Here is a 25,824-nt window from a genome sequence, read left to right as displayed (position 1 = left end):
GTACACTGGCCCAACGGAGTTCCGTGCCTAGAGATATTGGCCCCAAAGACTGGCGCCCCTTTCGGTATTTCTTTTTATATTAATCAAATCAAAGTACAAGAGAGCGATTAGGGTTTCACTCTCAGACTCTGCGTCCAGATGCTCTGAGAAGTGAGGCCCTCACCACTAATTTAAAGGTTACAAGGGATGCCCAAAAGCAGAGCCCCAGAAGCTTTTAAAATAAAAAGCATCAGTTCTCTCTCTCTCTTAGAGAGTCTTTTTCTCTTTTTTTTATAAAAAAAAGCAAAATTCGCGTCGCTCATCATTTTCCCAAAAAAATTATTTTTTTTAATAAAAAAAAAGCCTCTGCGATTTTCAAAAATTAGGGTTTTTGGCAGAAATTAGGGTTTGCAGGAATTTTAAGGTCTCTGGCAGAAATTAGGGTTTCTGCTGTCTGCCACGTCATCACTTTGTGACATACCCCCTCTTGAAAGCATTGTAATCGACCGCGATTACGCCTGCAAAATCGACAAAAGCCATAAACCGTCTTAGCAGACACTGACTGTTAGTACCTACGTACTAGGAACACAAATCTAGCACATGTACGCAATCGACAGTCACATCACACGACATCACGGGACATCACCAGACATCACAGGACATCACATGACATTCAACATTCATTCGGATCTTAGACCATGATTTATCGGCAATGTAGCTAGCAATCACATCTAGGTCCAATCGGGACCTCATCGATGTTCGATTGACTAACCCCTATTGCAACCATGTCTATTCGAGATCAATCAGACCAAAATGCTGCAGTCATTTCGGCTATCAGTTCCTGCACTCACAAGAAGTCAAGAACAAATCAGTATCATTATCAGGAATTCCATTTCATAAAGTCATCCAGCAGAATACTGTCAGCTCTCAGTATCCCTGAAGCTCAAAGAGACATCAGTGACTTTAGTATCAAAATCGAGGCATCTGTTGACAAAGGAGCGGAGTAACTCCCCTCTTGTGCATCCCACTGCACCAGATCTTCGGCCAAGCTGAGTTTTTGGGTTCCGTTTGGAGTAGACTATGCTAAACCAAAACATCGAGGTAAAGTTTCACAATCCGAGGAGTATCTGCTAGGTCCTCCTCCTCCATCCACTTCGCATCAAATGTAGGAAAGTTCTTGAACTAAACCAAGAATCGCCTTCGGACTTTACCTTTCTTCGTATCATTATGTGCCAAAATCTGTTCAGGAACAAGGATCTCCTCGTTTTCTTCCACTGCGGGTTGCTCATCAGGCTCCCCATCATCAGGCACATCACCCTTAACAGGGTTCAAGAGACTCACATGCAATGCATTGTGAATCCTCCAAGTATCTGGCAGTTTCAATTGGAAGGAGACATCATTCATCTTTTCAGTAATCTGGAAAGGTCCGTAGTATCACATACTAAGCTTTGAAAAAAAAAGCCTCTCCTTTCCCTTTTTCTTTCTTAGGCGTGCCTTCTCAAAAGTAAGAGCACCCAATCATCCTCCTTCAGTTTCAAGTCGCGACGATGGCGATCCGCTGCCTTTTTCTGTCGTTCTTGAGACTTTTGCAAAGTCTCGCGAACCTTGGCAAAAGCCGTATCCAAATCTCGCGAATATTCATCCGCTTCAAATATCTAATCTTTCGTGCTTAGGAAGGATGGAACCTTCGCAGCACTTTCAACAATCTCACATGGCGTCTTCCCCGTCGAAGAGTGTATCGTGTTATTGTAGGCAAATTCCACCAAAGGTAGGTTCTTTTCCCATTGAGTCTTCTGATCCGAGATAATACAAGACTTCAATAAATCTAAAATCACTGAATTGGCAATCTTAAATTGCCCGTCAGTCTGCAAGTGGAACGAGGACGAGAACTGCAACCGCGTGCCAATGTTCTCCCAAATTGCCTTCCAAAACAAACTCATAAATCTGGGGTCTCTGTCGGAGACAATCGTCTCAGACGTGCCATGTAATCGGAAAATCATCGTGATCATTCTGTGTTCTCGGGAGATCAAAAATGAAATCCATTTCAATACTTTCCCAGGGGTGGGTGGGTATGGGTAAAGGCTGTAACAATCCTTGTGCCTTATGCCTATCAAACTTGACCTTCTGGCATACCAAGCAATTGCGCACAAACTCTTTCACATCCTTTTTGAGTCTCGGCCCAAAGAAGTATCTCTCCACCCCCTTCATGGTGGTAGCAATGCCGCGGTGACCCGTAAAAGGTGGACAGTGGCATTCAGTCATAACCTTTTCTCTCAACGGCTGTGTAACGCACAACATAGTCTTTTTCATCAAGTAGCCTTCCCGAAGGGAGTATCCAACTACTGTCTCCCCATCCCGTATCCGTGTGAAAATATCTGCAAAATCTGTATTTGTGGCATACTGATCGACCATATCCTCGAAGCTCCTATGATGTATCGCGGGAATAGCCAGAACCAACGGTTTCCGAGACAAAGCATCTGCCACCACATTCTTCTGTCCCTGCACATGGACAATCTGGAAGTGGAACTGTGACAAGATGTTCGCCTACCGCATCTGCTTTTCCGAAAGCTGCTTCTGTGACAAGAATAGCGCAAACTCTGATGGTCTGTAAAGACAATAAAATCCGCTCCGAGTAGGTAATGCCGCCACTGAGTAAGAGCATGGATAACCGCCAAAAGCTCTTTCTCATAAATCTGTGCTGTCATCTCCGGCCTAGAGAACAAATGGCTCTCGTAAGCTATGACATGGCCTTCTTGCATCAAGACCGCACCCAGACTACGACCACAAGCATCACAATATACTTCAAATGACTTCTGCAAGTCCGGCAAAGTCAAATCTGGTCCTGTAGTCAATCTCTCTTTCAATGTCCGAAAGGCAGTCACCTCTGTGGGTCCCCACGAAAAAGGTACTCCTTTCTGTGTCAAGGTATGCAAAGGGGAAGCAACCTCTGCAAACTTTCGTATGAACCGCCTGGACAATCCCAAGAAGCTTCTAACTTCATGGACATTTCTCAAATCGGGCCAATCACGGATAGTCTCTATCTTGGCCGGGTCCATTTACACTCCTGCTGTTGCTGACACAATGTGTCCCAAAAAAGTGTATCTCTGGTAGGAAAACTTCACTTTGCTTTTTGCATTAATCACTAACGTGTGATCTCGTAATGCCTGAAAGACTTGAAGCAGATGATCTGTGTGTTCTGCCTCATTCTTGGAGAAAACAATGATGTCGTCAAAGAAAGTGCCAACAAATAGCCTGTACTCTCGAAAAATCCTGACCATCATCCGGTTAAATGTCGCAGGAGCATTGGTTAAGCCAAAAGGCATCACCAAAAACTCAAATAACCCAAAAGTCGTCCGAAAAGCAGTCTTGTAGACATCTCCTGGCGCTATCCTGATCTGATGATATCCACTCTTCAAGTCAATCCTGCTAAAGCACGAGGATCCCTGTAACTTGTCGAGTATATCATCGATCCTAGGAATCGGAAATCTGTTCTTGATGGTGATTTCGTTGAGAGTGCTATAATCGATGCACATTCTCCAAGATCCGTCTTTCTTCAAAACCAACAACAGTGGAGAGCAATACGGTGAAGTACTAGGTTGGACAAGACCCTTTTCCAAGAGGTCTTTCACTGGGTTCATAATCTTTTCATTCTGTACTCGGCTCACACGGTAAGGTGGCCGATTCGGTGGCGTGCTTCTAGGTATCAGATCAATGGTTTGATCTTCAGGCCCTCTGAAAAGCAATCGGCATGAGTGTGGAGAAAAATCTTGGCGTTCTTTTGATTAGGTCAAAACATATTCAACCTTTATCCATCGTTCAGTTCTCTTTCAAAAGAATGAGTAAGAAACTGAAGTTCATCAAGTACAATCTCTAAGCCCTTCATTTATCAAAGTCGCTTTCTCGATCCGGTAGTCAACCACGGCATAGTTCTTGTGGTACCAAGGGATCCTGAGTAGAACGTCACTCGCGTGCCCTGAACACCCCTGTCATTGCAAACGAAGTTTGCCAATGCTCGGTGTAATGGCAACATCCCATCCGGGTGCCAGTCGAACTACCTCCGCCTGTGGCGTCAGTCTGTCGGGCGTAATTCCAAATCGAGCCGCCAATTCCAAGTGAAAAGAAGTTGGCCTTGGCTCCTTCAAAAGAGCTTCCTGATCCTTCACTTTGTGCCAAAAAGCGACAAAGTTTGTACTTTCATTCATTTGATTCGGTGCAAGTCCCATGCCATGTGGTACCGGTTCTGCTTTTCTATCTGCCTTTTCCACCACATTCCTCAGTTGCTCTCTAACTCTCAGACCTGTGGTCATCTTTATCATTCTGTTCTTTCTTTGCCTTTTTAGGGCACTTCGCGGAGATATGTCCATGTTCCCCGCATCCAAAGCACTTCCCCTCTCTGATGAAGCGAGCTCTCTCCTCCGGAGTAAGCTTGGGTCGTGCATCTTTTTTTCTCTGGGTTGCTCTTTTTCTTTCTACTTTCATTCCTAGAAGTCTGTTCGGCTCGTTGTGTCATGGCCTTATCTGTGGGGTAGGTCAAACTGCCAGAGTGAATGGCAAAGCCCTGCTTCGCATGACTCATCAACTCCTGAATCGAAGCTGACTTCTGTTCCAAGCAGTGATCTCGGATCTCTGTAGGTAGACCCAAGGTAAACCGCTCAATCTGTTCTCTGAACGAGATCTTCTTGAATGAAGAGGCGGGTAGAAAAGAGCTCCAGAATCTTTCACAATAAGAATTCATTGTATCGCTCTTGGTCATCCGGAGATGGTTCCAAGCAGCTTGTATATCTCGCTCAAACTCTTGAGTCAACCAAGAAGAAATAAAAAGCCTCTTGAATTTCAGCCATGTAACTGGCACAGTCTTGCTTAATAGAAGCATGGACCACCAAGTATGAGCATTCCCCTTAAAGTAAGAGGCAGCTCTCCGAATCTTGGAGTGCTGTGAATAGCGTCCTCCCGCGAAAGCAATGTCAAACTGCTGTATAAAAGACAAAGCCTTCGAAGCATCTGAGTATCCTGAAAAGTATCAAACTTGATCGAGTGGCCACCTTCCTTAAACTCTCGGACTTTCTTGCTTTTATCTTCGAGAAAGTCATACTGGTTGGCTTTGTAAAAATTCTTCTTGTTCGCATAAAACTTTCCGTCATCGGAATCTGAGCTGTCTGTGGACGAGTCCTCAGTAGAACTGTCAGTCTCTGGGCGAGATGTAGCCTTCTTCTTGCCCTTTCCGAAGCTTTGTTTCTTGCTTCGCTTTTTACCTTTTCTGTCTTCTTCGCTCGAATCTGAAGAGCTAGAAGAACTGTCAGAAGAAGAAGAAGAAGAAGAACTGGGTACTCCTTCAAATCGAACACGCTTCTTCTGTTTCTTTGCCTTGTCAATTGTCGACCGACGACCCAAATATCCCGGGAAGTCAGTGCCTTTCTTCTGCTTTTTGCCGTGCTTTTTGTCCTTCTTTTGCACGTCGAAAAGCTGAGCAATCCGTGTATCAACCACGTTCTCCAGTTCCTTCTCCGTATATTCCTTGGAGGCAAAAGGTTTCTTGAGAGCGGGTTTCGGGAGTGGTGTTGTGGTTCTCTGCCACTCCATCTGTACCTCTTCCAAAGAGGTCTGGTTCATATATTTTGCCATCTTCGGGTCCTTGGCAAAATTGAGCATCATCTTTGTTGTATCGCCAATCAATTGACGACGCTCCATCTCTCTTTGCTCCACCTCAGTAGGCCGAGGCGGGCCATACTCTCTGTTTGAATCTTCGTTGTGATCCCAGCCCGCATCTCTAGATGCAGAGGGAGTCGACTGATCATTGCCTGAAGCCATAGGTGCCGCGGAAAAAAATTTCGGGGATCGGATTTCCCGTAGAAGAGAAATCGGCCGTGCTTTGATACCACTGTAACAGACTTGGACACTCCAAGTCAAGAATCAACCGCGACAGCACCAAATAACCACTTCAAAACAAATCACAGATCACAATAGATGTACACTGGCCCGGCGGAGTTCCGTGCCTAGAGATATTGGCCCCAAAGACTGGCGCCCCTTTCGGTATTTCTTTTTATATTAATCAAATCAAAGTACAAGAGAGCGGTTAGGGTTTCACTCTCAGACTCTACGTCCAGATGCTCTGAGAAGTGAGGCCCTCACCACTAATTTACTCTCTCTCTCTCTTAGAAAGTCTTTAAAGCAAAATTCGCGTCGCTCATCATTTTCCCATTAAAAAAAAAAAAAAAAAAGCCTCCGCGATTTCGGAAATTAGGGTTTCTGGTAGAAATTAGGGTTTGTAGGAATTTTAGGGTTTCTGGCAGAAATTAGGGTTTCTGTTGTCCGCCACGTCATCACTTTGTGACAAAGACCTTCCCAGCCTAAAAATTCAGCGCCCATTTTTTTGGAAGAGGCAAGTGCTTGAGAATTTGCCTCTTGGCGCATTTACAAGCATTTTCCCGTTTCGGGTTTGCCGCTTAAAAATATCCTAACCGGTTGCCCAATTGACTTCGCGGCAGAGTTGTGAAATGTTTCCCTGGTCATACCGGAGGTAATGACGCGAACACATTTCACGGCCCAAAATAGCAGTTCCCTAAATTTTAGGAGATGCTTCCGTTGGGCTCCCACTGGTCTTCTGACCATCTATCCTCATTGGGACCGTATCCAAAGGTGCAATGTGGCCCAACTGTCGGATACTTTTTGTTGGTAGTCCCACCTTGACTTTACGCCTTAATTGAGTTCACTTCCTAGTATCCACCAACTTGCTAAGTTTGACGGGGGGACCTATATGATCTTGCTCTGAGCCTAGACATCCTCTTACCATACGAATTCTAGTGCCGACCACTACCCATCTGCGGGTGAAACTACCGTTCACATTGGCCATGCAATGTCCGACCGTTTGCTACTTCAAGAAGAGGGCCTCAAAACAAATAAAATAAACCCCATTGGAAAGAAACCAACAACCAAGGTTAGCAGTTGCCACATCTTTGTGACATGGTTAATAACTGCCATGTCCTCGTGACATACCCCCCTCTTGAAATCGCAAACGTCCTCGATTGCATACCATAAATACACGCCACTGATGATCTTGTGCTATCAACACTCTTTTATCATCGCATGTATCCGCAAGAAAGGTCATAACATATAGATACAAATGACTTAATGAGGCCTTCATACTTTTGTCATTTCCATCTATTACACTGAATTCATATGTACATTTGATGTACTAGCTCTATCATTACCCCTCCTTTGCACACGTTGGGTTGGGGCATAAGTAGGCTGTAACCGAAAGTCTCAAAGGTAAAGTTGCAATACATTTGGTGACTCTGACAGTTCATGCTCTTCCATCCACTTTGCATCCATAGGCGGATAGTTCTTGAACTTCACCAAATAGCGTCTTGCAACTTGTCCTTTAACTTTTCTGTCCTTATGTGCCAAAACTTGCTCAGGTACCAGGATCTCATCAAGTTCCTCAACTTCTGGCTGATCCTCAACTGACATATCTTCTGGCACATCACCCACGAAGGGTCTTAGAAGACTCACGTGAAACGCATTATGAATCTTCCATGCATCAGGCAATTTCAGCCTGTAAGCCACATCGCTGATCTTGTCAAGCACTTGAAAAGGCCCATAGTAACTCATGCTGAGCTTAGGAAACAACCGTTCCTTGCCCTTCATCTTCTTTAACCTTGCCTTTTCGAACCTTAAGAGAACCCAATCACCAGGTGATAGTAGCAATTCACGACGGTGACGATCAGCAACCTTTTTATGCTTTGCCTGAGTCTTCTTCAAGGCAACTTTAATCTTCTTATACATCTCATCCATGTTCTCAACATATCGATCTGCCTCAAAGATCTTGTCCTTTGTATGCAAAATGGGAGGAACCTTTTTGCCGCCTTCAACAATCTCAAAAGGTGCTTTGCCAGTAGACGAATGCACCGTATTATTGTACACATACTCAAGCATAGGCAAATATTGTTCCCACTTGCCCTTATTATCTGACACATAGCATTTCAGCAGATCTAAGACAGTAGAATTAGCCTCTTCTGACTGTCCATCAGTTTGTGGATGAAACGAAGACGAAAACTTGAGCGTAGTGTCCATGTTCTCAAACAATCCTCTCCAGAACAAAGTGGTCATGCGAGGATCACGATCACTGATATCGATTGTGACATACCATGGTACTTAAACACATTGTACATGAACAAGCGTGCCATCTGGTCAGATTTTATCTTCTTCCTGACAGGGATAAAATGGGCCTGCTTGTTGAACTTGTAGATAATGGTCCATATACCATCATTCCCTGTTGGCGTCCTTGGAAGATCAAAGATAAAGTCCATAGCAATGCTTTCCCATGGCTTATCCGGAATCGGCAGTGGTTGTAACAACCCTGGTGCCTTTTGCCTGTCAAACTTGACCTTTTGGCAAACTATGCATGCTCGCACAAAGGCATCCACATCTCTCCTCAAGGTAGGCCAATAGAAGAATGTCTCTACCGCTTTAACTGTTGCATCAATGCCACGATGTCCTGCATACGGTGGGACATGACTCTCTTCCATGACCTTATGTCGCAGTGGCCTAGTGACAAAGTTTGCCATGCATCATCATAAAACCATCTCTGAGGAGGTAGTGCTCGTGATGTTGCCCCTCTTGTAACTATTCAAAGATCCTTGCAAAATCTTCATCAGCAATATACTGTTCCTTCATGTCATCTAGCTCATGATGATAAGGAATTGACACAGCTGAAATTTGTGGCTTTCTTGATAACGCATCAACCACAACATTCTTCTTGCCTTCCACGTGCATAATCTGGAAGTGGAACATGGAAAGAATGTTTGCCCATCGCATATGCTTTTCGGATAACTTTGACTGTGTATCGCAAGGTCTGATGATTTGTTTGGACAACAAAATCAGCACCTAAAGGTAGTGCTTCCAGCTAGAAAGCGCATGAATCACGGCCGAGAGCTCTTTCTCATAGACTTGCATAGTCCTCTCTGGCCCTTGCAAAATTCGGCTTTCATAAGCTACTACCCGTCCATCTTGCATTAGCACTGCTCCGATGCTACTGCCACACGCGTCACACTGGACCACAAATGACTTCTTGAGATCTGGCAAAACAATAACTGGATCTGAAGTCAACTTTTCCTTTAAGAGACTAAAAGCTGAAATCTCTTTTTGGGTCCATCTGAAAGTGATCTCTTTCTTTTGCAAAGCGTGAAGAGGCGATGATATCTCTGCAAAATTTCTGATAAACCTTCTATAGTAGGAACACAATCCCAAGAAGCGTCTGACATCGTGCACAGTCTTCAAGTCTGGCCATGTCTTGATAGCTTCGACCTTTGCGGGATCCATTCTAACACCATCCTTTGAGACTATGTGGCCCAGAAAGTGGATCTCTTCGAGGAAGAATTCACTTTTCTTAGGATTGACAAGTAACCTGTGACTGCTCTGCTCTTCGAACACAATGGTCAAGTGACGCCTATGCTCCTCTTCATTCTTCGAATACACTATCATGTCATTGAAGAACGTTCCAACAAACTGTTGATGCGAGCGGAAAATCCCGTCCATCATTCTGTTGAACGTGGCAGGAGCATTTGTTAGTCCAAACGGCATCACTAGAAACTCATAAAGACCAAATGTCGTTCTAAACGCAGTCTTGTGCGCATCCTCTGGCCTTATACGAATCTGATGGTACCCACTCTTAAGGTCTATCCTGCTGAAAATTGCAGCACCCTCTAAACGATCGAGAATATCATCAATTCTAGGAATAGGAAACCTATTCTTGATGGTATTCTTATTTAACGCACGGTAATCAATACACATGCGCCATGAGCCATCCTTCTTCTGCATTGGGGAGCAAAAAGGTGAAGAACTAGGCTGAATCAGCCCCTTCTCTAATAACTCCTCAACCTGGCCCATAATATCTTTCTGCTGCGCCGCACTAACCCTGTAGGGAGGTCTATTTTGTGGGCTACACCCTGGCACCAAATCTATCCGATGGTCCTCAGGTCTCTCTGGCGGCAATTGCGACGGTAATGAATCAGAAAAACAATCACTAAACTTTTGCAAAAATGCTGACCTTTCTTTATCTAACACAGATAATTTGATTGATAACTATCTGAGACATCACGTGCAAAAATCAAGTACACAGAAAGATGATTCTTTATTACAGAAGTGATAGCAGAAGCAGATACAATAGGGACTGACTCTCCTTTAAGCTTTACATCCAAGATGTGAGTTTTGCCCCTATGCTGTACAATGATCTTTTTGTTGTAGGCATCCAAGACTCCATGCACTCGGAACATCCACGGGATCCCCAACAAGGCGTCACAACCTTCCAGCGGCATGATGTAAAACTCTTCAGTGTCCACATACGGCTGAATATGCAGACGCAGTTTTCCAATGATGGGAGTAACACACTCTGAGTGGCCAGGACATGCCAACCCTGCCTCTGCTGTGTGCCCCATCTCTTCAGCTTTGATGCCCAACTTCATAGCTAACTCTGGTGACTTTGGCACCAGGATCAAAGAAGATGAGTGCCGTATGATCCCTAACTTTACCCCATGCCCTGCATAACTCACTGGCATCTGTGTTGGGCCTGTCACCCACCATGTCTGGCACTAAACTTGCCGTGGGTTTTGGCTTCTTGCCTTTCTGGTCTTCTTTATCCTCTGAGTCAGCTGGCCTTTTCCTTTGTGGACAATTGATAGAAAATTGACCAGGCTGCTCGCATATAAAGCATTTGTTCTCAGCCATTAGGACCTTCTTTTCCTCGAGCGACTTGCGCACAAAAGGCTTCCTTTTCTGTTTCTTTGCCTGCGCTTCAGAAGTCCCGGCTGAATCCTCATCTTTGGTGACCTTTTCTGACCCCTGTGACGCATCAGGAGCCGTTTTCACAAAGGGCTTCTTCGTTGAATTTTTCTTTTGCTGCCCTCCTTTGTCACTGCTCGGAAATCCTCTGTCCTCTCCTTTCAACAAGGCAAGACCAGTGTTCGCAACTTCCATAAGCTGAGTAAGGGTAGCCACTCTGTTCTTTGTACAGTAATCGCGAAGCCCTTTAGGCAGCCCACAACAGTACTTTTCTATCTGCTCTGTCAGTGGCACAAATCTGTAGGAGGTCACTAAGAGTAACGCTTTACAAAACCTCCTATTGTACTCCAGCAAGCTCTTGCACGAAGCTGAAGTAAGCTGGTGCCAATCTGTTAGGACGTCGGCTTCAAATTCATTTGATAGCCAAGCAGATGCAAACATTTGCTTGAAGTAAACCCAAGTGGCGGGTGCCTATCCTTGCATTAACAATGTCGTCCACCATGTAAGCGCATTGTCCTTTAAGAAAGTGGCAGCTTTCCTGACCTTCGAGGCCTCTATAAAATTCCCTCCCGCATAAGCTGTATCAAACTGCTGGAGGAAAGTGAGGGCCTTTGTCTTATCCTCGAAACCACTGAAGGTACTGAACTTTACTGCTGCACCACCTTCTTTGTAAGCCTTCGGCTTCTCTAGTGCCCCCAAGTTGTCATAAGGGATGGTCTGCAACATGGGCACTGTAGTAGGCATGATCGGCACACCTTGGCCATTAACATTTTGCATCAGAGGTGCGATATCTGGCTGCTGTCCAGAAAAACCAGCCATGCCAAAATGACCCTATGGCACCCCAAACCGGCCCTGGTTGCAGTGGAAACCTTGCTGCATGCCGATGCTACCATACATGGGGTTTGGCATGATGCCTTGCATACCCCCGAACACTGTTCCTGGCATGTACGGCTGACTTCCAGGTGCATAACCAGCCATACTTTGGAACATTGATCCACCCCCGAAATACCTAGGATGTACCGTGGGTGGTGGAAAAACTGAGTGCATAGCCTGGTATCCAGCTCCCTGTCCATTCAAGACAGCATGCTGGCTTTGAAAGGTGGCGGGCTGAACTGGCATAACCTGTGGAATAGGCGTTCTAGCCACGTGTTCAAGCACAGGAGGAACCTGCTTTGGAGCCCCCGACTCCGCAACATGCGAGTGCTCCCTTTCCTCCTGCGCCACATGAAGTACCTGGGCTTGAGCATCAACAAGCTCCGTACGCGGCGTAGGTTGCCTATTTTGCTGTTGCACTTGTGGCGCTTGCAAGAATTCCATAAACCTCGGATTCTGCATCAGCTGCGAAAAGACATTCACCGCGGCAACTAACTGAGTCTTGAACGCATCATCCTCGAGTTGCCCAGTCATAAAGCCTTGTACTACTGGAGGGACATTCACGTTGGCAGGAGGTACAGACTGACGTGGCCGTGAGCTCTCGCCAATCTCAAAAACCATAGGAATCTCCTGCCTGTCCTTTGAAGAGGAACCCTCTTCCATAATTCCCTTCCCCTTGTCGGCCATAGTGTAATCCCCGCGTTCCTGTACTCCGTGTCTTCACCCTAAACAATCCAGGCTCACTCTTTAAGGAAAAAGTGATTGATATCCCGGCAATGGAACCATGAAACCGGCCTGCAGGGCGGTAGGCGTTGGCTTTCACCCGAAATTCTTTACTTTAGACACACACACAGAGCACTTTGCAAAGGAAACCTGCGACGGGAATTAACACTTAATCACACACACGGCTCGGAAGCTAGAATGCTCTGAGCAGACGCTGACAACCTGTAGGCCCCAAAATTGGCGCCCCTTTCGGTATTTCTTTATTCTTTAGGAGGGTAAAGGACAAAGAAGAGTCCTGGGAATCCTTTGACTGTATCCCACTAGATACAACCTGTTTTGGCCAAATTTCGGCAGCATAACAGCCCCTAAACTTGTGCTAAACCAATTCCCTTGCTGGAACTCACTTCTACTGGCGTATACCCTCTGATTCCTGCCCAAAAACAGTAAATTCAGCACGCTGTATTTACTGGTTTTTGCCCTGTTTTCAGCTCCAAACAGTCCCCTAACTGTCCTCTGCCAGTGGGGCACGATTCCCAAAGGTTCTGGCGTCCGTATGGCTGAAAAACAGTAAAATTACAGCGCATACACAGTGCTGATTTTGCACCTGTATGGTGAGGTTATGACCCTCACCAGTGCCTGCTTTGGAGTAGCAACTAGCTACCCCTGTTCTTGCTCAAGGAGGCTCTTGCCTTAGCACAATAGCATGAACCCACACAGCTGTACATCAGTCAAATGAGGAGCCCTCTTGTGGGGCATCACATAACTGCATGTAGGGGAGAGAGAGAGTAGTGTGTAGCGTGCAGGGCATCACTCCTAGCACCACACTGTACATAAGAGGGAAAGGAAGCACTCCATAGCTCTTAACCTGTGACAAAATGCAAATGACGGCCTTCCCAGCTTAAAAATTCAGCGCCCTTTTTTTTGGAAGAGGCAAGTACATGAGAATTTGCCACTTGGCGCATTTACAAGCATTTTCCCGTTTCGGGTTCGCCGCTTAAAAACATCTTGACCGGTTGCCCAATTGACTTCGCGGCAGAGTTGTAAAATGTTCTCCGGTATGACGCGAACACATTTCAGGGCCCAAAATAGCAGTTCCCTAAATTTTAGGAGATGCTTCCGTTGGGCTCCCACTGGTCTTTTGACCATCTATCCTCATTGGGACCGCATCCAAAAGTGCAATGTGGCCCAACTGTCGGATACTTTTTGTTGGTAGTCCCACCTTGACTTTACGCCTTAATTGAGTTCACTTCCTAGTATCCACCAACTTGCTAAGTGCGACAGGGGGACCTATATGATCTTGCTCTGAGCCTAGACATCCTCTTACCATACGAATTCTAGTGCCGACCACTACCCATCTGCGGGTGAAACTACCGTTCACATTGGCCATGCAATGTTCGACCTTTTGCTACTTCAAGAAGAGGGCCTCAAAACAAATAAAATAAACCCCATTGGAAAGAAACCAACAACCAAGGTTAGCAGTTGCCACATCTTTGTGACATGGTTAATAACTGCCTCGTCCTCGTGACACCCGTTGGTCTCTACTCTTCCGCATCGTCGACTTTGACATGGTATTGGAGCTTATGGCTTGAAGCCCTTGGTGTGGAGGAGCAGCCGGGAGAAGAGCAACCTGTGGAGAAGGTGCAATTGAAGAACCTGTTGGTTGTTGCCACCCTCTCCTGCCCCTGCGTTTTGAAACGTAGCCATATTCCTTGCCGGCGTTCACAACCCCATCCTTCGGCGCCACTTGGTGTTCACCCCGTTGCCTTGCGACAACGTTTCAAAACACTGTCGAAAACTCACTCTCTGCTGTCAACGGCGTGGGAATTTCCTTCTATGAGCAAGCGTCTCGAAACGTTGCCCTACAGCGTCTAGCAAACGCAAAGTGCAACGTGCGTTTTGAGACGCCCAGCCAGGCAACGCATCCCCCCCCCCCCGTGTGTTTTGAAACGTTGCTAAGTATACAAGTGCCCCTGCCTGCCAGGTCTAACGGCCCCAAGGCTTGCGTTTTGAGATGCCTAGTTGGGCAGCCCCTTGGACAACCACCTAGCCCTCTAGTAGCTAACCCAAGTGCCCCCTCCTCTCTCGTCATGTTGCTAATTGGACTATTTTCTTATTTTTAATGATTAATCTCTTTTTTAGGATATTTTATTGTGTGCACTAAGAACTGTTAAAAGATTGCAGCTACAGGAACTGCCATCAAGAACGGACAACTCTGATGTGTCATTTGATGGGTGACGGTAAACATCGCGAAGGAGTTTCCGTAAGTTCGGTGGAAAGGGCCGGGTTACGAGTGCCCCTGATGCGTCACATGATGGGTGACGGGTGCATCAGTAAGGGGGCATCCTGTAGGCTAAGGAGGAAATCCGAACTGAGTAAGAAAATACGCGTAAGAACGCAAGCACAAGAATAAAGATGGGTTCAATGAAGCTTTTTACGAAAAGCAGGAACATTCGCGGGAGGGCAGATGTTTTCCCACGAGGAGTCTGTGTCTGCATTGCATCTGTGCCGTGTCCTGCACCCGGGGACGCCTGGAATGTGTTCGTGTAGCATTGTTTTCACTAACTAAGTGAGTTTTTAAAGTTTGAACAGGTTCACACTTTATTTTATAAAGTGGCCGGTCACTTTTAAGTGACCAGCCCTTTTATTAATAAAATAAAGCAAGGCTCTCTAAAACCAGCGCTAAAAACCTACGCATGGGCTGAATCTGCGATCTTTCTCTCTCCTCTCTCTAAAAAGCGCCAGCACCAACGATCTCTCTCTCTCTCTCTCTCTCTCTCTCTCTCCTCTCTCTAGGGCGCCAAAGTTTTGCTTTTTCGGTTCTATTCTCGCCGGGTGCTAGGCCCTATAAAAGGGCAGCAAGCGTTCGAGTTTGAGGAGGACGCCGGAAGCAGCAGAGAGTGCTAGCGCTGGGATTCTGGAGCGACGGAAATTGCAAGTGTTCGTGTGACGACGGAGTACGGAGGTCGTTTCTCCGAGCAAGGAGCGATAGGTATAAGGTGTTGATACGCATTGAGAATTGTTGCTTTGTGTGGTTTGTTTTGCAGGAATCTCCCGTCTTACGGGAAAGCCCCTCACGGGAAGTACGGCTTTACGCCTAAGTCCCTTACGGGAAAGTACGGCTTCGTGCCTAAGTCCCTTACGGGAAGGAAGGGCCTTGTGCCCAAGCTCTTTACGGGAAAGCACGACCTTCGGGTCTAAGATTACAAAACGGAGGGGTTTCCTCGGGTTCTCGTGCTTGTATAAGAATTCTCCCTGAATAAAGAATACTCTTAACGGGGGGGGGACCAACCCATCTTCTGGTCCCCAATACTGTGTCGATCTTCTCCCTTCTCTCACATTTGCAAAGTATTTTATTTTTCAGATTTCTAAGTGCTCGTGCACGCTCCCGTTTTGTGACACGTCACGTACCAGCGTTTTAAAACGCTAAGAGAGTGAGTCTGGAGGGCACCTTTGGATAGCTAACAAAGGGATCTGGTAGCCTCACTTTGGAGAGCCTTGGAAGGTGGATCATAGAGCCTGAGTGGCTTGTTTTGTGACACGTCACGTACCAGCGTTTTAAAACGCTAAGAGAGTGAGTCTGGAGGGCACCTTTGGATAGCTAACAAAGGGATCTGGTAGCCTCACTTTGGAGAGCCTTGGAAGGTGGATCATAGAGCCTGAGTGGCTTGTACGAGGGAGTAAAGAAGTGGCTTGGTCGACAAAGTAGCAGGGATCCGAGAGCGGCCTTGCAACGGCAACGAGGTTTAGGAAGATTGGAGCCTGACAGAGGGTATGGAGTGGGTTTGGAGTACCAGAGGAATGGCTTGGGGATTTTGTGCAGCCTGGATGGAATTCTTAGCCATTGCTTTGCACAGTTTATTGTGGAGCTTTGGATTTGTTCGAGGCCTACCACATGGCAAATGTGCGGAGCAAATATCGGTGACAGAGTTCGGATTTCAAAGAGGGATAGCAGATTGTGTGGAGCCCATTGCGTGTGGAGTTCCCTTTGCGGTGGAGTTGAAGCGGCTTGGATCTTTTTCGGTTTGGTTTGTATGGCCATGTTTTGGAGTGCGAGAAGGTACCCGATTACTAGATCTTGCAATTTCAATATGTCTTTACCTTGCTCGAGGCGGGACGACATCGACCAAAGACAACCAAAAGCTATGGATAACGGATCGTCAACCATCCATTTAGCGGCCTATGCACCGGCTCAGTTCTCAAGGAACCCGGCAAATTGTTTGGCTCAAGTTTGTGAAGTCAAAAGCAAATGGCAGAGTTTGCTAGAGAACAATGGCAAAGGTCAATTGGACAAGGATAGTAGTTTTAGTACTTAGTTAGCTGTCTCGGTACCCGAGAGGTACGACCACAATCATGATTGTGATTCGACGCTTTGTTTGGCTCGGGAGTTGGAAGCCAAAGGCCAAAGCAAGAATTCACAGGAAGACAAGGATAAAGGCAAGCTGGACAGAGATTACGGTAATAAAGATTTGACGGAGGAGATCGGCATGGCACTTGTGGCGGTGGCCACAGTGGCCTCGACATCAGATTTCTAGTCAAATGACAGGTGTCACCACTAGCTTCAGCCAGAGAGAGGCTGTGAGTGGTAGAGAGGGGCAAGCACTGCTCCCTATAATTAATTTGGACCCTTGTGTTGGAGTTCAAGTTATTGGTGTTTGGACCTGTAGGTCGGAGTTCAATGCACATGCATCTGGCAGGGAACCAATGAGACGTCTAAAACACTATGGATGGGCTAGCCAATTCATTGTTGTTGGGCAAATTATGGACAGGATGTGTTCCAACAGTTCATTATCTTGGAGTTTTATATTTTGGACTTCATGTGTTTACAGTTCACATTATTGGACGTAGTATGGGTTTACAGTTCAAAGTTTCTACAAAGGCAACTGATGCTCAAGATGGCATAAATTTCGCAATTTGCATTGACCTGCTAACGTGGCAGATTTTCGCAAATTGCACTGAGAGCTGCCACGTGGCAGTGTGTACGGATTTTCACGTTTTGCGGGCTGGCAGCTTTTGGATAGTAGATGTTTAACCGGAAGCTTTTCATGTAACTGCTTTTGAATGGCCAAGGAAGGACCTTTAGATATGAGCTGTGGGCTCTCACTCTGGCATTCTATCGCGGACAGATGCAGAGCAAGAGCCACAGAGTGTATTGTTCAAACAATATAGAGAAATACCGAAAGGGGCGCCAAGGTTTGGGGCCAGTGCTCTCTCTCGGGGTGGAACTCCATCACTTTGCGTCTCGTGTGTTGTGCATCTCTTTCAGTTCAGTTGTTATTTGAGGTGCCTAAAGTTGTTCAGTGTGTTCTTTTCCGTTGGCACGTGGTGCTCTTCCCTGTGGTATTAGAGCTTTAGGCGTGTGCTTTTTTGAAAGCATATAGGTCGTATCAAAGAGCAGACAGAGCAAGGTGACGCTTCCAAAGTTTACTAAAGATTCTTCGTGTTCCGACCCCGAACTTATTAGCTACTCCACCCTTCATCGCTCATTGAGCGTGCTCCCCATCTTCATTGCTCTGTCTTACAGGGCATAAGCCATTAGGAACCCAAGACATGGCGTTCATGGATTCGACAGTATACTTGAGTTTTCTTGACGAGCTTCGCGACATTCTTTCGCGGCAAACTCAGCATAATCTCCCGATGTTGCAAAGTTTGCAACAGTTTTGAATACATGTTACCCCCTCTGATGCCCCAGGTGGTACCTTCTCCTCTGACACTAGAAAGTACAAGAGCTTTATGGTGTTGCCATCTAACCCTGATCCAGTGGAACCGCCTTTGCCACCGCCGTTGCCCCTACCTCTCTCACCACCACCGCCACGAGGTTACAATGGTTGGAGCTCGTATGGATACCCTTATTATCAATACCTGGGGGACGCGCCTAACCAACCGAAAGATTTCAAGGATGACGGCTCGACAGTCAAAATTTTCACCTTTTCCGAGATAAAAGGTCGGAAGAAAGCATTGCAATTTCTAAAGCAATTCGACAACATCTATGCTTTGGGGAAGTATACAGAAGAATCCAAGATTTCTCGAGCAACGGGATTTCTTAAAGATAATGCCATGCAATGGTGGAGTTCAATCGCGAAGCAACCGCATGGTTTAAGGACCTGGCAAGCCTTCAGGACAATATTTGCTCGCAGTCATATAACTTCTCTCTTTGACGTCCGGATCTTGGCAGAATAGGGCAACTTGAAAATGCTTGCTACAGAGACCATGGACGATTATAAGCAAAGGTTTCTCGATGTCTACCTTCCGGTGTGCTTGAAGTTCATTTCCTTGGAGGATCAGTGCGAGCGATACACCATTGGACCACCATCATCGTTGCAGGAATATTATCTATCCAAGCAAGTCTTAACTATGCAAGAACGTATGGACCATGCCGTGGTCGGCTACAAACCGATGAAGGGAAAGTTGGAGTTTACCACAGAACCAACTCCGGCCACCAACCAAAACTCTTGGCAACAATGAACAAATTCTCGGGAGTCTCGTGAAACCCAACCTCAAAGGCCTCGTTTGACACAGCGTCAACGAGAAACCCTTTTACAAGAAGGCCGATGCTTCGAATGGTTTCAAACAGGCTATACATTTACTACATGTCCTGAGCGAGCCTTGATATCTTTAGAGCAACCTTCTGCTCCCACGACAGAAAGATCCCCAGGTCCACCTCCAGCTAAGAGAGCTAGACCCGCTATTGGACTAGTCCTTGATATCTATGGCATATACCTTGAAAGTAGAAATGAATTGAGTCGAGCATATAGCTAAGTCAACGGCTTGAAAGCTTTATTTTCTTTGACCCCGGAGCTACAGAGCTCTTCATCCATCCAAAATTCTTGAAGCAGATGCACTTTGCTTATGATGTAGAGGGTGGAGAAGTTGAAGCCGAGCTAGCCACGAGATGAACTCAGAAAGTGGTACCGTTCATTGGTGCTCTTCCAGTGACCAGCCAAGATTATCATGGAAAAGCCAATTTCCACATTATGAAGTTGGGCAATTGTGACGTTTTCTTGGGCACACCTTGGCACAACAAGAATGATGCAACTCTCCACATCCGGAACCGAACCATTATTGTGATGCAGAAGGACAAGCCAGTCATCCTCAAAGTTTGGTTGTGTGAACAAAAACCTGAATGAATTTTCTAGTTGTTTTGTCGTTAAATACTTTTGAACTCTGTTTGAGGAAGTATTGTTTGAAATTTGTTTGAAATGGATGGTATCTGTTTTAAACATGTCTTGGTGCCGGTTTGAACTGTTTGACTCTGGTTTCAATACTCGTTTCATTGATTGGTGATTTTACTCCTGGTTGTAGTGAGAAGTGCGGGGGTTTTATGCGCGTTTGCCAAGGCAAGAGCCTTTTGTACAGGAATTGGATTAGCTAATTGCTAATCCCCTATAGGTACGCTCAATTCCATCTCGAAGGAATGCGAAAATGGAGAGTTTTTTCGCGTGAAAACTCTTCCAACTTACAAGGGAACCGTCCCATTGCGTGCGGGAGCTTCTGAGACACGTGTAGATGTGCTTGCTCCGCTCAAAGTGATGCTAAACAGGGAATTACAGCCTGCTGTGTTTTTCTTGCAGGTTTAGGGTTTCACACCTAAACTGCAAGGTAATGCTAGAGGAGCCTCGAGAAGGCCATGGGTGCTTGTACAAGACAATTTAGAGAGAGATTTCCCGCGAGGAATCTTGTCTAATTCAAAGGGCAAGTGACCCCACAGGTGCGAGAGCTCGAGGGCTACCCACAGGAGTGATCAACACACAAATCAAAGCGCAAAACAGAGAATTACAGCTTGCTGTAATTTTTTGCAGGTTTAGGGTTTTGACCAGTTTTGATGCCTATAGGTCCCAAGAGCTTCGGGGAAGCTAAAGAATCACCGAACATGTGTTTTGGTGCAAATCGGAGGCCAAAAACAGAGATTTCAGCGTGCTGTTATTTCTCGCCATGTTTTGTAAAGTGCTCTAAAGTGCGTGGAAAGTCGCTGCTAGCTTGGGATTTTGTCTGTGGAGACTTTTACTGTGGTTATGTTGCCGAAATCGTGTTAGAGTAGGGGAATTTCAGCTTGATAAAAGTGGGACAGCTTGTAGAAGTTTACAGGTTTTTCTCAAGTGTAAGAAATATCGTAAGGGTGCCAATCTTTGGGGCCAACAGGCTGTCGCTATCTGCTTGGGAGCGCTCTAGTTGCGAGGCGGTGTTTTGTTTTGAAGTGTTGAATTCCAATCACAAGCTTTTACGTGAAGTTCCTTTGTGTCGTAAAGTTCAAGTAAGGTTAAACAATTTAAAGATTGGGTGAAAGCGCCCTACAGGCCAGTTTCAGTTATCTCTATGCTTCTGTCCGATTATTCATCGGAAGCGATTACATACAGAACAATCCGTTGGAGTAGGAGCTTTTGGGAGGAAGAGCTTTTGGAGCAGGGCTTTTCACTTATATGCTTTTGGCTAGGGGCCTTTAAATGGGACTCTGCCATCATGCCCATCAAAACCTTTAAATAGGTATGCAGCAAGCATCAAAAACAGTGTTGGGCAAACAAAAGATTGGGCATTTGTATAGCAATGTCTCCCCAAAAGTGCTGAACACATCAAATCAACACTATAAACAAACCAAATAACTTCCAACAACCTTCAACACAAAATACCAATGATCTTCTCGTTTATTGGCTAACACGTGTCCCACATATTACCATAGAAACTAGGAAACATTTGTTTATCACGGAATTACGGCACAACTGATCAATGCACTTGAGGAAAAGAGCTTCCCCCTTCATAAATCTAGGATTTCGAAGTATATATATGCTACAAAACATGTAGGCTTCCACAACTTTCTCTACACCAAATTGCCTGTAGGCTGCCATGTTATGTACATTGTGGGAAATAGACTGTATCTTCTAAACCACAACTCCAAAAGGGGTGCTTTAAAGCTTGAAATATTTTCTGAATTTTTTTTGCAACAAAAGCGCTGAACATGACCAAAAATTCACACAACTATGTGCAAAATTGGTGTGAATAGAAGGCTACCATAGCACGTACGAGTGGAGAAGGCTAGTCGAGGGCAAAAATTGGCATCCATTAAGGAGATGAAACCCAACGACCAAAACCTGCACATTGCTGACAAAAAGCTTTGGGTCAGCATAAATGAGACAGAGCTAGACAGCCTAGCCATTAGACTTCAGGCTGGATGCCCTCGACAACGCCCTTAGCAGAGCTGTAGCAGCACAAACAAGCAGCAGCAAGGACTGTTCCAGTCGCTGCCATTTACTTGGCAGATTTTATCCATTGTGGGAGAGAAATTAGTGTGTGCTGGCTATGGGTGGTCTAGGCAACTGATTTATGACATGGCTTTCACTCAAGACTTTTAGAGCTACTTCTGTAAAGGTAAATACTTAACCAACCATGTACAATAGATATGTAAACAGTTGTGATTCACTCTTTACACGCACAAGTATTCATCCTGAACAGCCCTTCTCCCTTTCGTAGCCATTGGACATCCTCTAACCAATATTGAAGGTTTATAATGATAACAAGTGAAGTGCATTGGTAAGATTTTGTAACAAAGGTGCAGAAGGTGTTGTGTCGGAGATTGTCTTAATCATGGATTCAATCTGTAGAAGTGGTTGCATTCAAAGGTCTCAGTTAGATTTTAGATTGTGTACTAGTCATATATTCTGGACAACGCTGCAACAGTGGTTGTCATGCAGCTGTATGCCATTGTGTAGAAGTCCATCACTAGTTAGAAGAAGAGGAAAGGTAACCTGGTTGATATGAACAAGGAAACTGAGAGTCTTGAAGTTCATTATTTTTGTTAGCTGCTTTGGATGCTAATGTCAGTGAATGGCCAAATCCTCAACGTGAAACTTATTTAATATCAATATATGTTTTTATTGCTTTAAGATGATTTGGTCTTTGTAGGAGGGGGAAACCATAAAAATAAATGTGAAGACAAAGCAAGCTGCCAGTGCAGGCATGATGGCACATGCAAGTGGGGGCGCTGTGGCAGGTCCTGTGAAAATTAAAGCACCTTTGGCACCTCCACCAGGTGGAGGCCGACTTCGCTCTCCACTCCCCCCTCCACCTAACGATACAAAACATCTTCGAGTTTCAAGAACAGCACCATCCACACAGGTTTCGGCAACGTCTGCATTACATTCTGTCAACACACAAGAGACCTCTTCGGGGAATGGAAGAACTGGTGGAGATCCTTTTGCCGACCTTTCTCAACTGGAGGTGTGTGTGCTGCCATGCTGGGTTTCCTTAACTAAAAATGGAAAAATTAAATTAAATAGAACATTGATTCTCGAAAGAACCTTAGAAGATGGAAGATGAAAGGGACAGAGAGAATTGAAAGTTATAGATTAACTATATAAGGTGTCTATTAGTTCCGTTTTCATTTTCATTTTCATTCTTTCCATCCTGTGCTTAAAAAATGTATTCATTACATACATAGTGGAAACTCTAACAAGAAAAACACTAGGAAAAGGTAAAGGAAGAAAGAGTACAATATGCAGAAACTTATGCACATTGCATGCAAGCTAGGCCACCTCTTTATATATAGAGCAAAAGTCTTTTGATTTTCCATTATCATGAGGTTTTTCATTTCCTACTGTCGTACCCTTCATTCTTGCATGTAGATGTTTCAAAGGTTTTCTATTTTTTCTGAAATTGTGGGGACTTAATAGCGGTGTTTTCATTTTCATTCTTTCCATCTACGCATCAAATTTTCCTATAGCTTCCTTTAGACCTTAGGCTATATGAAATGAATATTTCAAGAGTAGAGCCATTAGTTGATAGCAGCATAAATCCTTCGGTGCAGGATGTACTTACACATGGTGTAATCTTGTGACAGACAAGTCTTCCACCGTCATTCAAGTCTGGGACAACCTCCAACAAGAGCGGTCATGCAGGTTGGGCTGCATTTTAAGTTTGTCAGTTATTCAGTTCTGTCATGCAGAAAAACAAGACGTACGTGGACAATCAGAAAGCCAATGTAAAGCCAACTGCACGCCTAAGCTAGCAGGACGGTTGATCATGTGGGCAGAAGGGTCTTTATGTCCAGGATATCAGCTCAGGTTTCAAGAGAAAGGCATTGCCCCTTACTTATCTTTGTAATAAAGTCTGCATTGTGCTTTTTGAGAATGTCCTGCCTTCTGCCTTTTGAGTGTTCTACTAGTTTATCCTTTTCATATCAGGCATCGTGTTATAAGAAACCCAAGATGCCTCTACCCAGGGTTTTGGTTGAACTATAAAAGACATATGGAACTTCAAATATCATGATTGCTGCGATTGTTGCATTGGTTCTTTTGGGAGAGTGCAGGTGACAAAGGATCTTTGTTTTGATCTCTCTCTTTCTCTGTATGTGTGAAGGTGTGAGGGATCTGTATGGTTTGCATCTCATTGCCGGATAACGGTGCAAGGCTACACTACAAATTATATATTTTTGAAGTTGATGGAAGTCCTAGCGTTTGGAATACAAATAAGATCTTTTACGTATGTGTGTGTGTGTGCGTGTGCGTGCGAATGCATTTGTCTATGTATTTATTTATAAATGTATGTTTGTGTATGTATATATGTACATATGCATGTATGCATATATGTGTATATATGTATGTACGTGCGTGCGTGCTTGTGGGAATGCATGTACGTATATTACGAGTGTATATAGTTTTTTTTTTTGGGTTTTGGGGGGGATGCTTGCGTGAGCCTATCACCAAGAGGAAGAACAAGGCTGTAAGGAAAACCAATGTGAGAGCTATATGTACATAAAATGTGTGTTTGTATTTAATCGAACTTTTAAAGATGTTTTTGATTTAAAATGAATTGGGAGCCCCTGCCTGGTCTGCCAGGTAGACTTTAATACTGTTGTAATTATAGTGCGTAGGGGCACACTTAATTTTCTCTAGCTGTACTTCCTACGGCTCTACTCTTGAAAAATTCATATGTTAGTTAGATTCCTATCGACTAAGGTCTAAGGAAGCTATAGGAAAGTTTGAAGGATAGGATGAAAGGAATGAAAATGAAAACACAGCAAGTAAACACCTTTCTATTAACTTTGGACCTTCTAACCCTTTGTCTTTCATCTTCCACCCCCAAAGTTTTTTTCACTCAATTTAAACCTGTTTGATTTCAGTTGTTTTTTTCATGTAGATGATTTGGACGGTCCTATTGCCTTAACATGAACTTAACAACATTTCTGCATCTTACTGGAAAGAAACATTCAAATAAGCTTTTCAAGTTGTAGATTTCACCAAATTCTGAAGCTATTCTCTCAAATATGTCATAAAATGTGTCTTTAGAACGAAACCGTAGTTTACTTATTTAAGTATCTTTATTAGGTTATATTCACATTTATGAACTAGTCTTGCTTGGTTGGCATGCCATAGATGCAATTTGGTGTTGATGTGGTGTTGTGGGTAGGTGGTAATATAGGGAAATGGAAAAATTAACTTGGACTTCTGACTTGGTCATTGAATAGGCGTGTCGTATGAGTGCAAGGTAGAGAACGTTGTTTTGTCAAGCTACAGGAAAACCAAGTGAGTAGTAACTTGGTTGGCATAAGGAGGCCTCAATATACATCACATAGCCAAACAAGTAACCATTAGATTAAAGAAAAGGGCAGTTGGTTCAGATTTGTAGCGTCGCTAAATGCGAAGCTATACGACATGATGGCCCTTCCAATCACAGCTTCTCCACCGTGCTCATGCAAAACGCTCAGTTGACAAGAGGGCAAATGTGATGATGATGGTGACTGCAATAGATAGGATTGACACAATCACGGATATCGGAGTAGACATGAGAGAAACTATTCGACATGAGGATAGTAGTCATAGAAGAGATGATGGAGTAGTAGGTATGATTGACAAGGTGATGGAGGTCAGGGTAGAGATGATCAACATGAAAGAATTTATAAGCGATGAAGAGACCATGACAAGGAGCATGTATATAGAAGAGATCATAGCCACAAGGATGCGATTATTGAAGGACTCACACAATCAAAATGCTCAGCCGACAAGAGGGCATGATGATGATGGAGATAGCAGTAGACATGTTCGACACGCTGATGGAGATCAAGGTAGACACGATCAACATGAGAAAAGCTATACGACACGAGGGCAAAAGTTGAAGAAGCGAGGCTAGATGGAGATTACAATAGACATGATCCACATGAGAGAAGCTATAAAAGATGAAGAAACCATGATAAAGAGGATGAATATAGAGGAGATCATAGCCACAAGTTTGCGGTGATCAAAGGACTCTTAGAAGCAACAGACTCAATTGACATGGGGACAGAAGTCGTAGAAGACATGATGATGGATATTGCAGTAGACATGGTCTAATTTCATGACGGTCCAAGTGCAGGGCACCCGGGTATTAAAAAGACTTATGCTCTTGTACTATGACAGTTTTACTGGCCAGGTTTACATGGCTTTGTTCAAGACAATGTCTTGCATTGCTAAAAATGTAAAGTTAACAAAGCAGAGCGCCTAAAGGCAGTAG

The 25,824-nt window shown here is 44.8% G+C and overlaps 1 protein-coding gene across 1 annotated transcript in view; it reads left to right on the top strand.

Annotated features, from left to right (window-relative positions):
- ABCI18 (non-intrinsic ABC protein 4) overlaps positions 1-23,621 on the top strand; it is a 35,113-nt gene extending 11,492 nt beyond the window's left edge. Inside the window, exons 2-3 of the mRNA XM_086498102.1 lie at positions 22,243-22,557; positions 23,177-23,621. Of these exons, the coding sequence (XP_086354228.1) occupies positions 22,243-22,557; positions 23,177-23,251 (390 nt within the window). The 3' untranslated portion in view covers positions 23,252-23,621. The remainder of the gene's footprint in view (positions 1-22,242; positions 22,558-23,176) is intronic.
- The last annotated feature ends 2,203 nt before the right edge of the window (positions 23,622-25,824 follow it).

The sequence above is a fragment of the Adiantum capillus-veneris genome, chromosome 24 (genome assembly GCF_014529385.1).
Source record: "Adiantum capillus-veneris isolate H3 chromosome 24, ASM1452938v2, whole genome shotgun sequence".
NCBI classification, from domain to species: domain Eukaryota; kingdom Viridiplantae; phylum Streptophyta; class Polypodiopsida; order Polypodiales; family Pteridaceae; genus Adiantum; species Adiantum capillus-veneris.
This window is presented reverse-complemented; position numbering and strand designations above follow the sequence as displayed.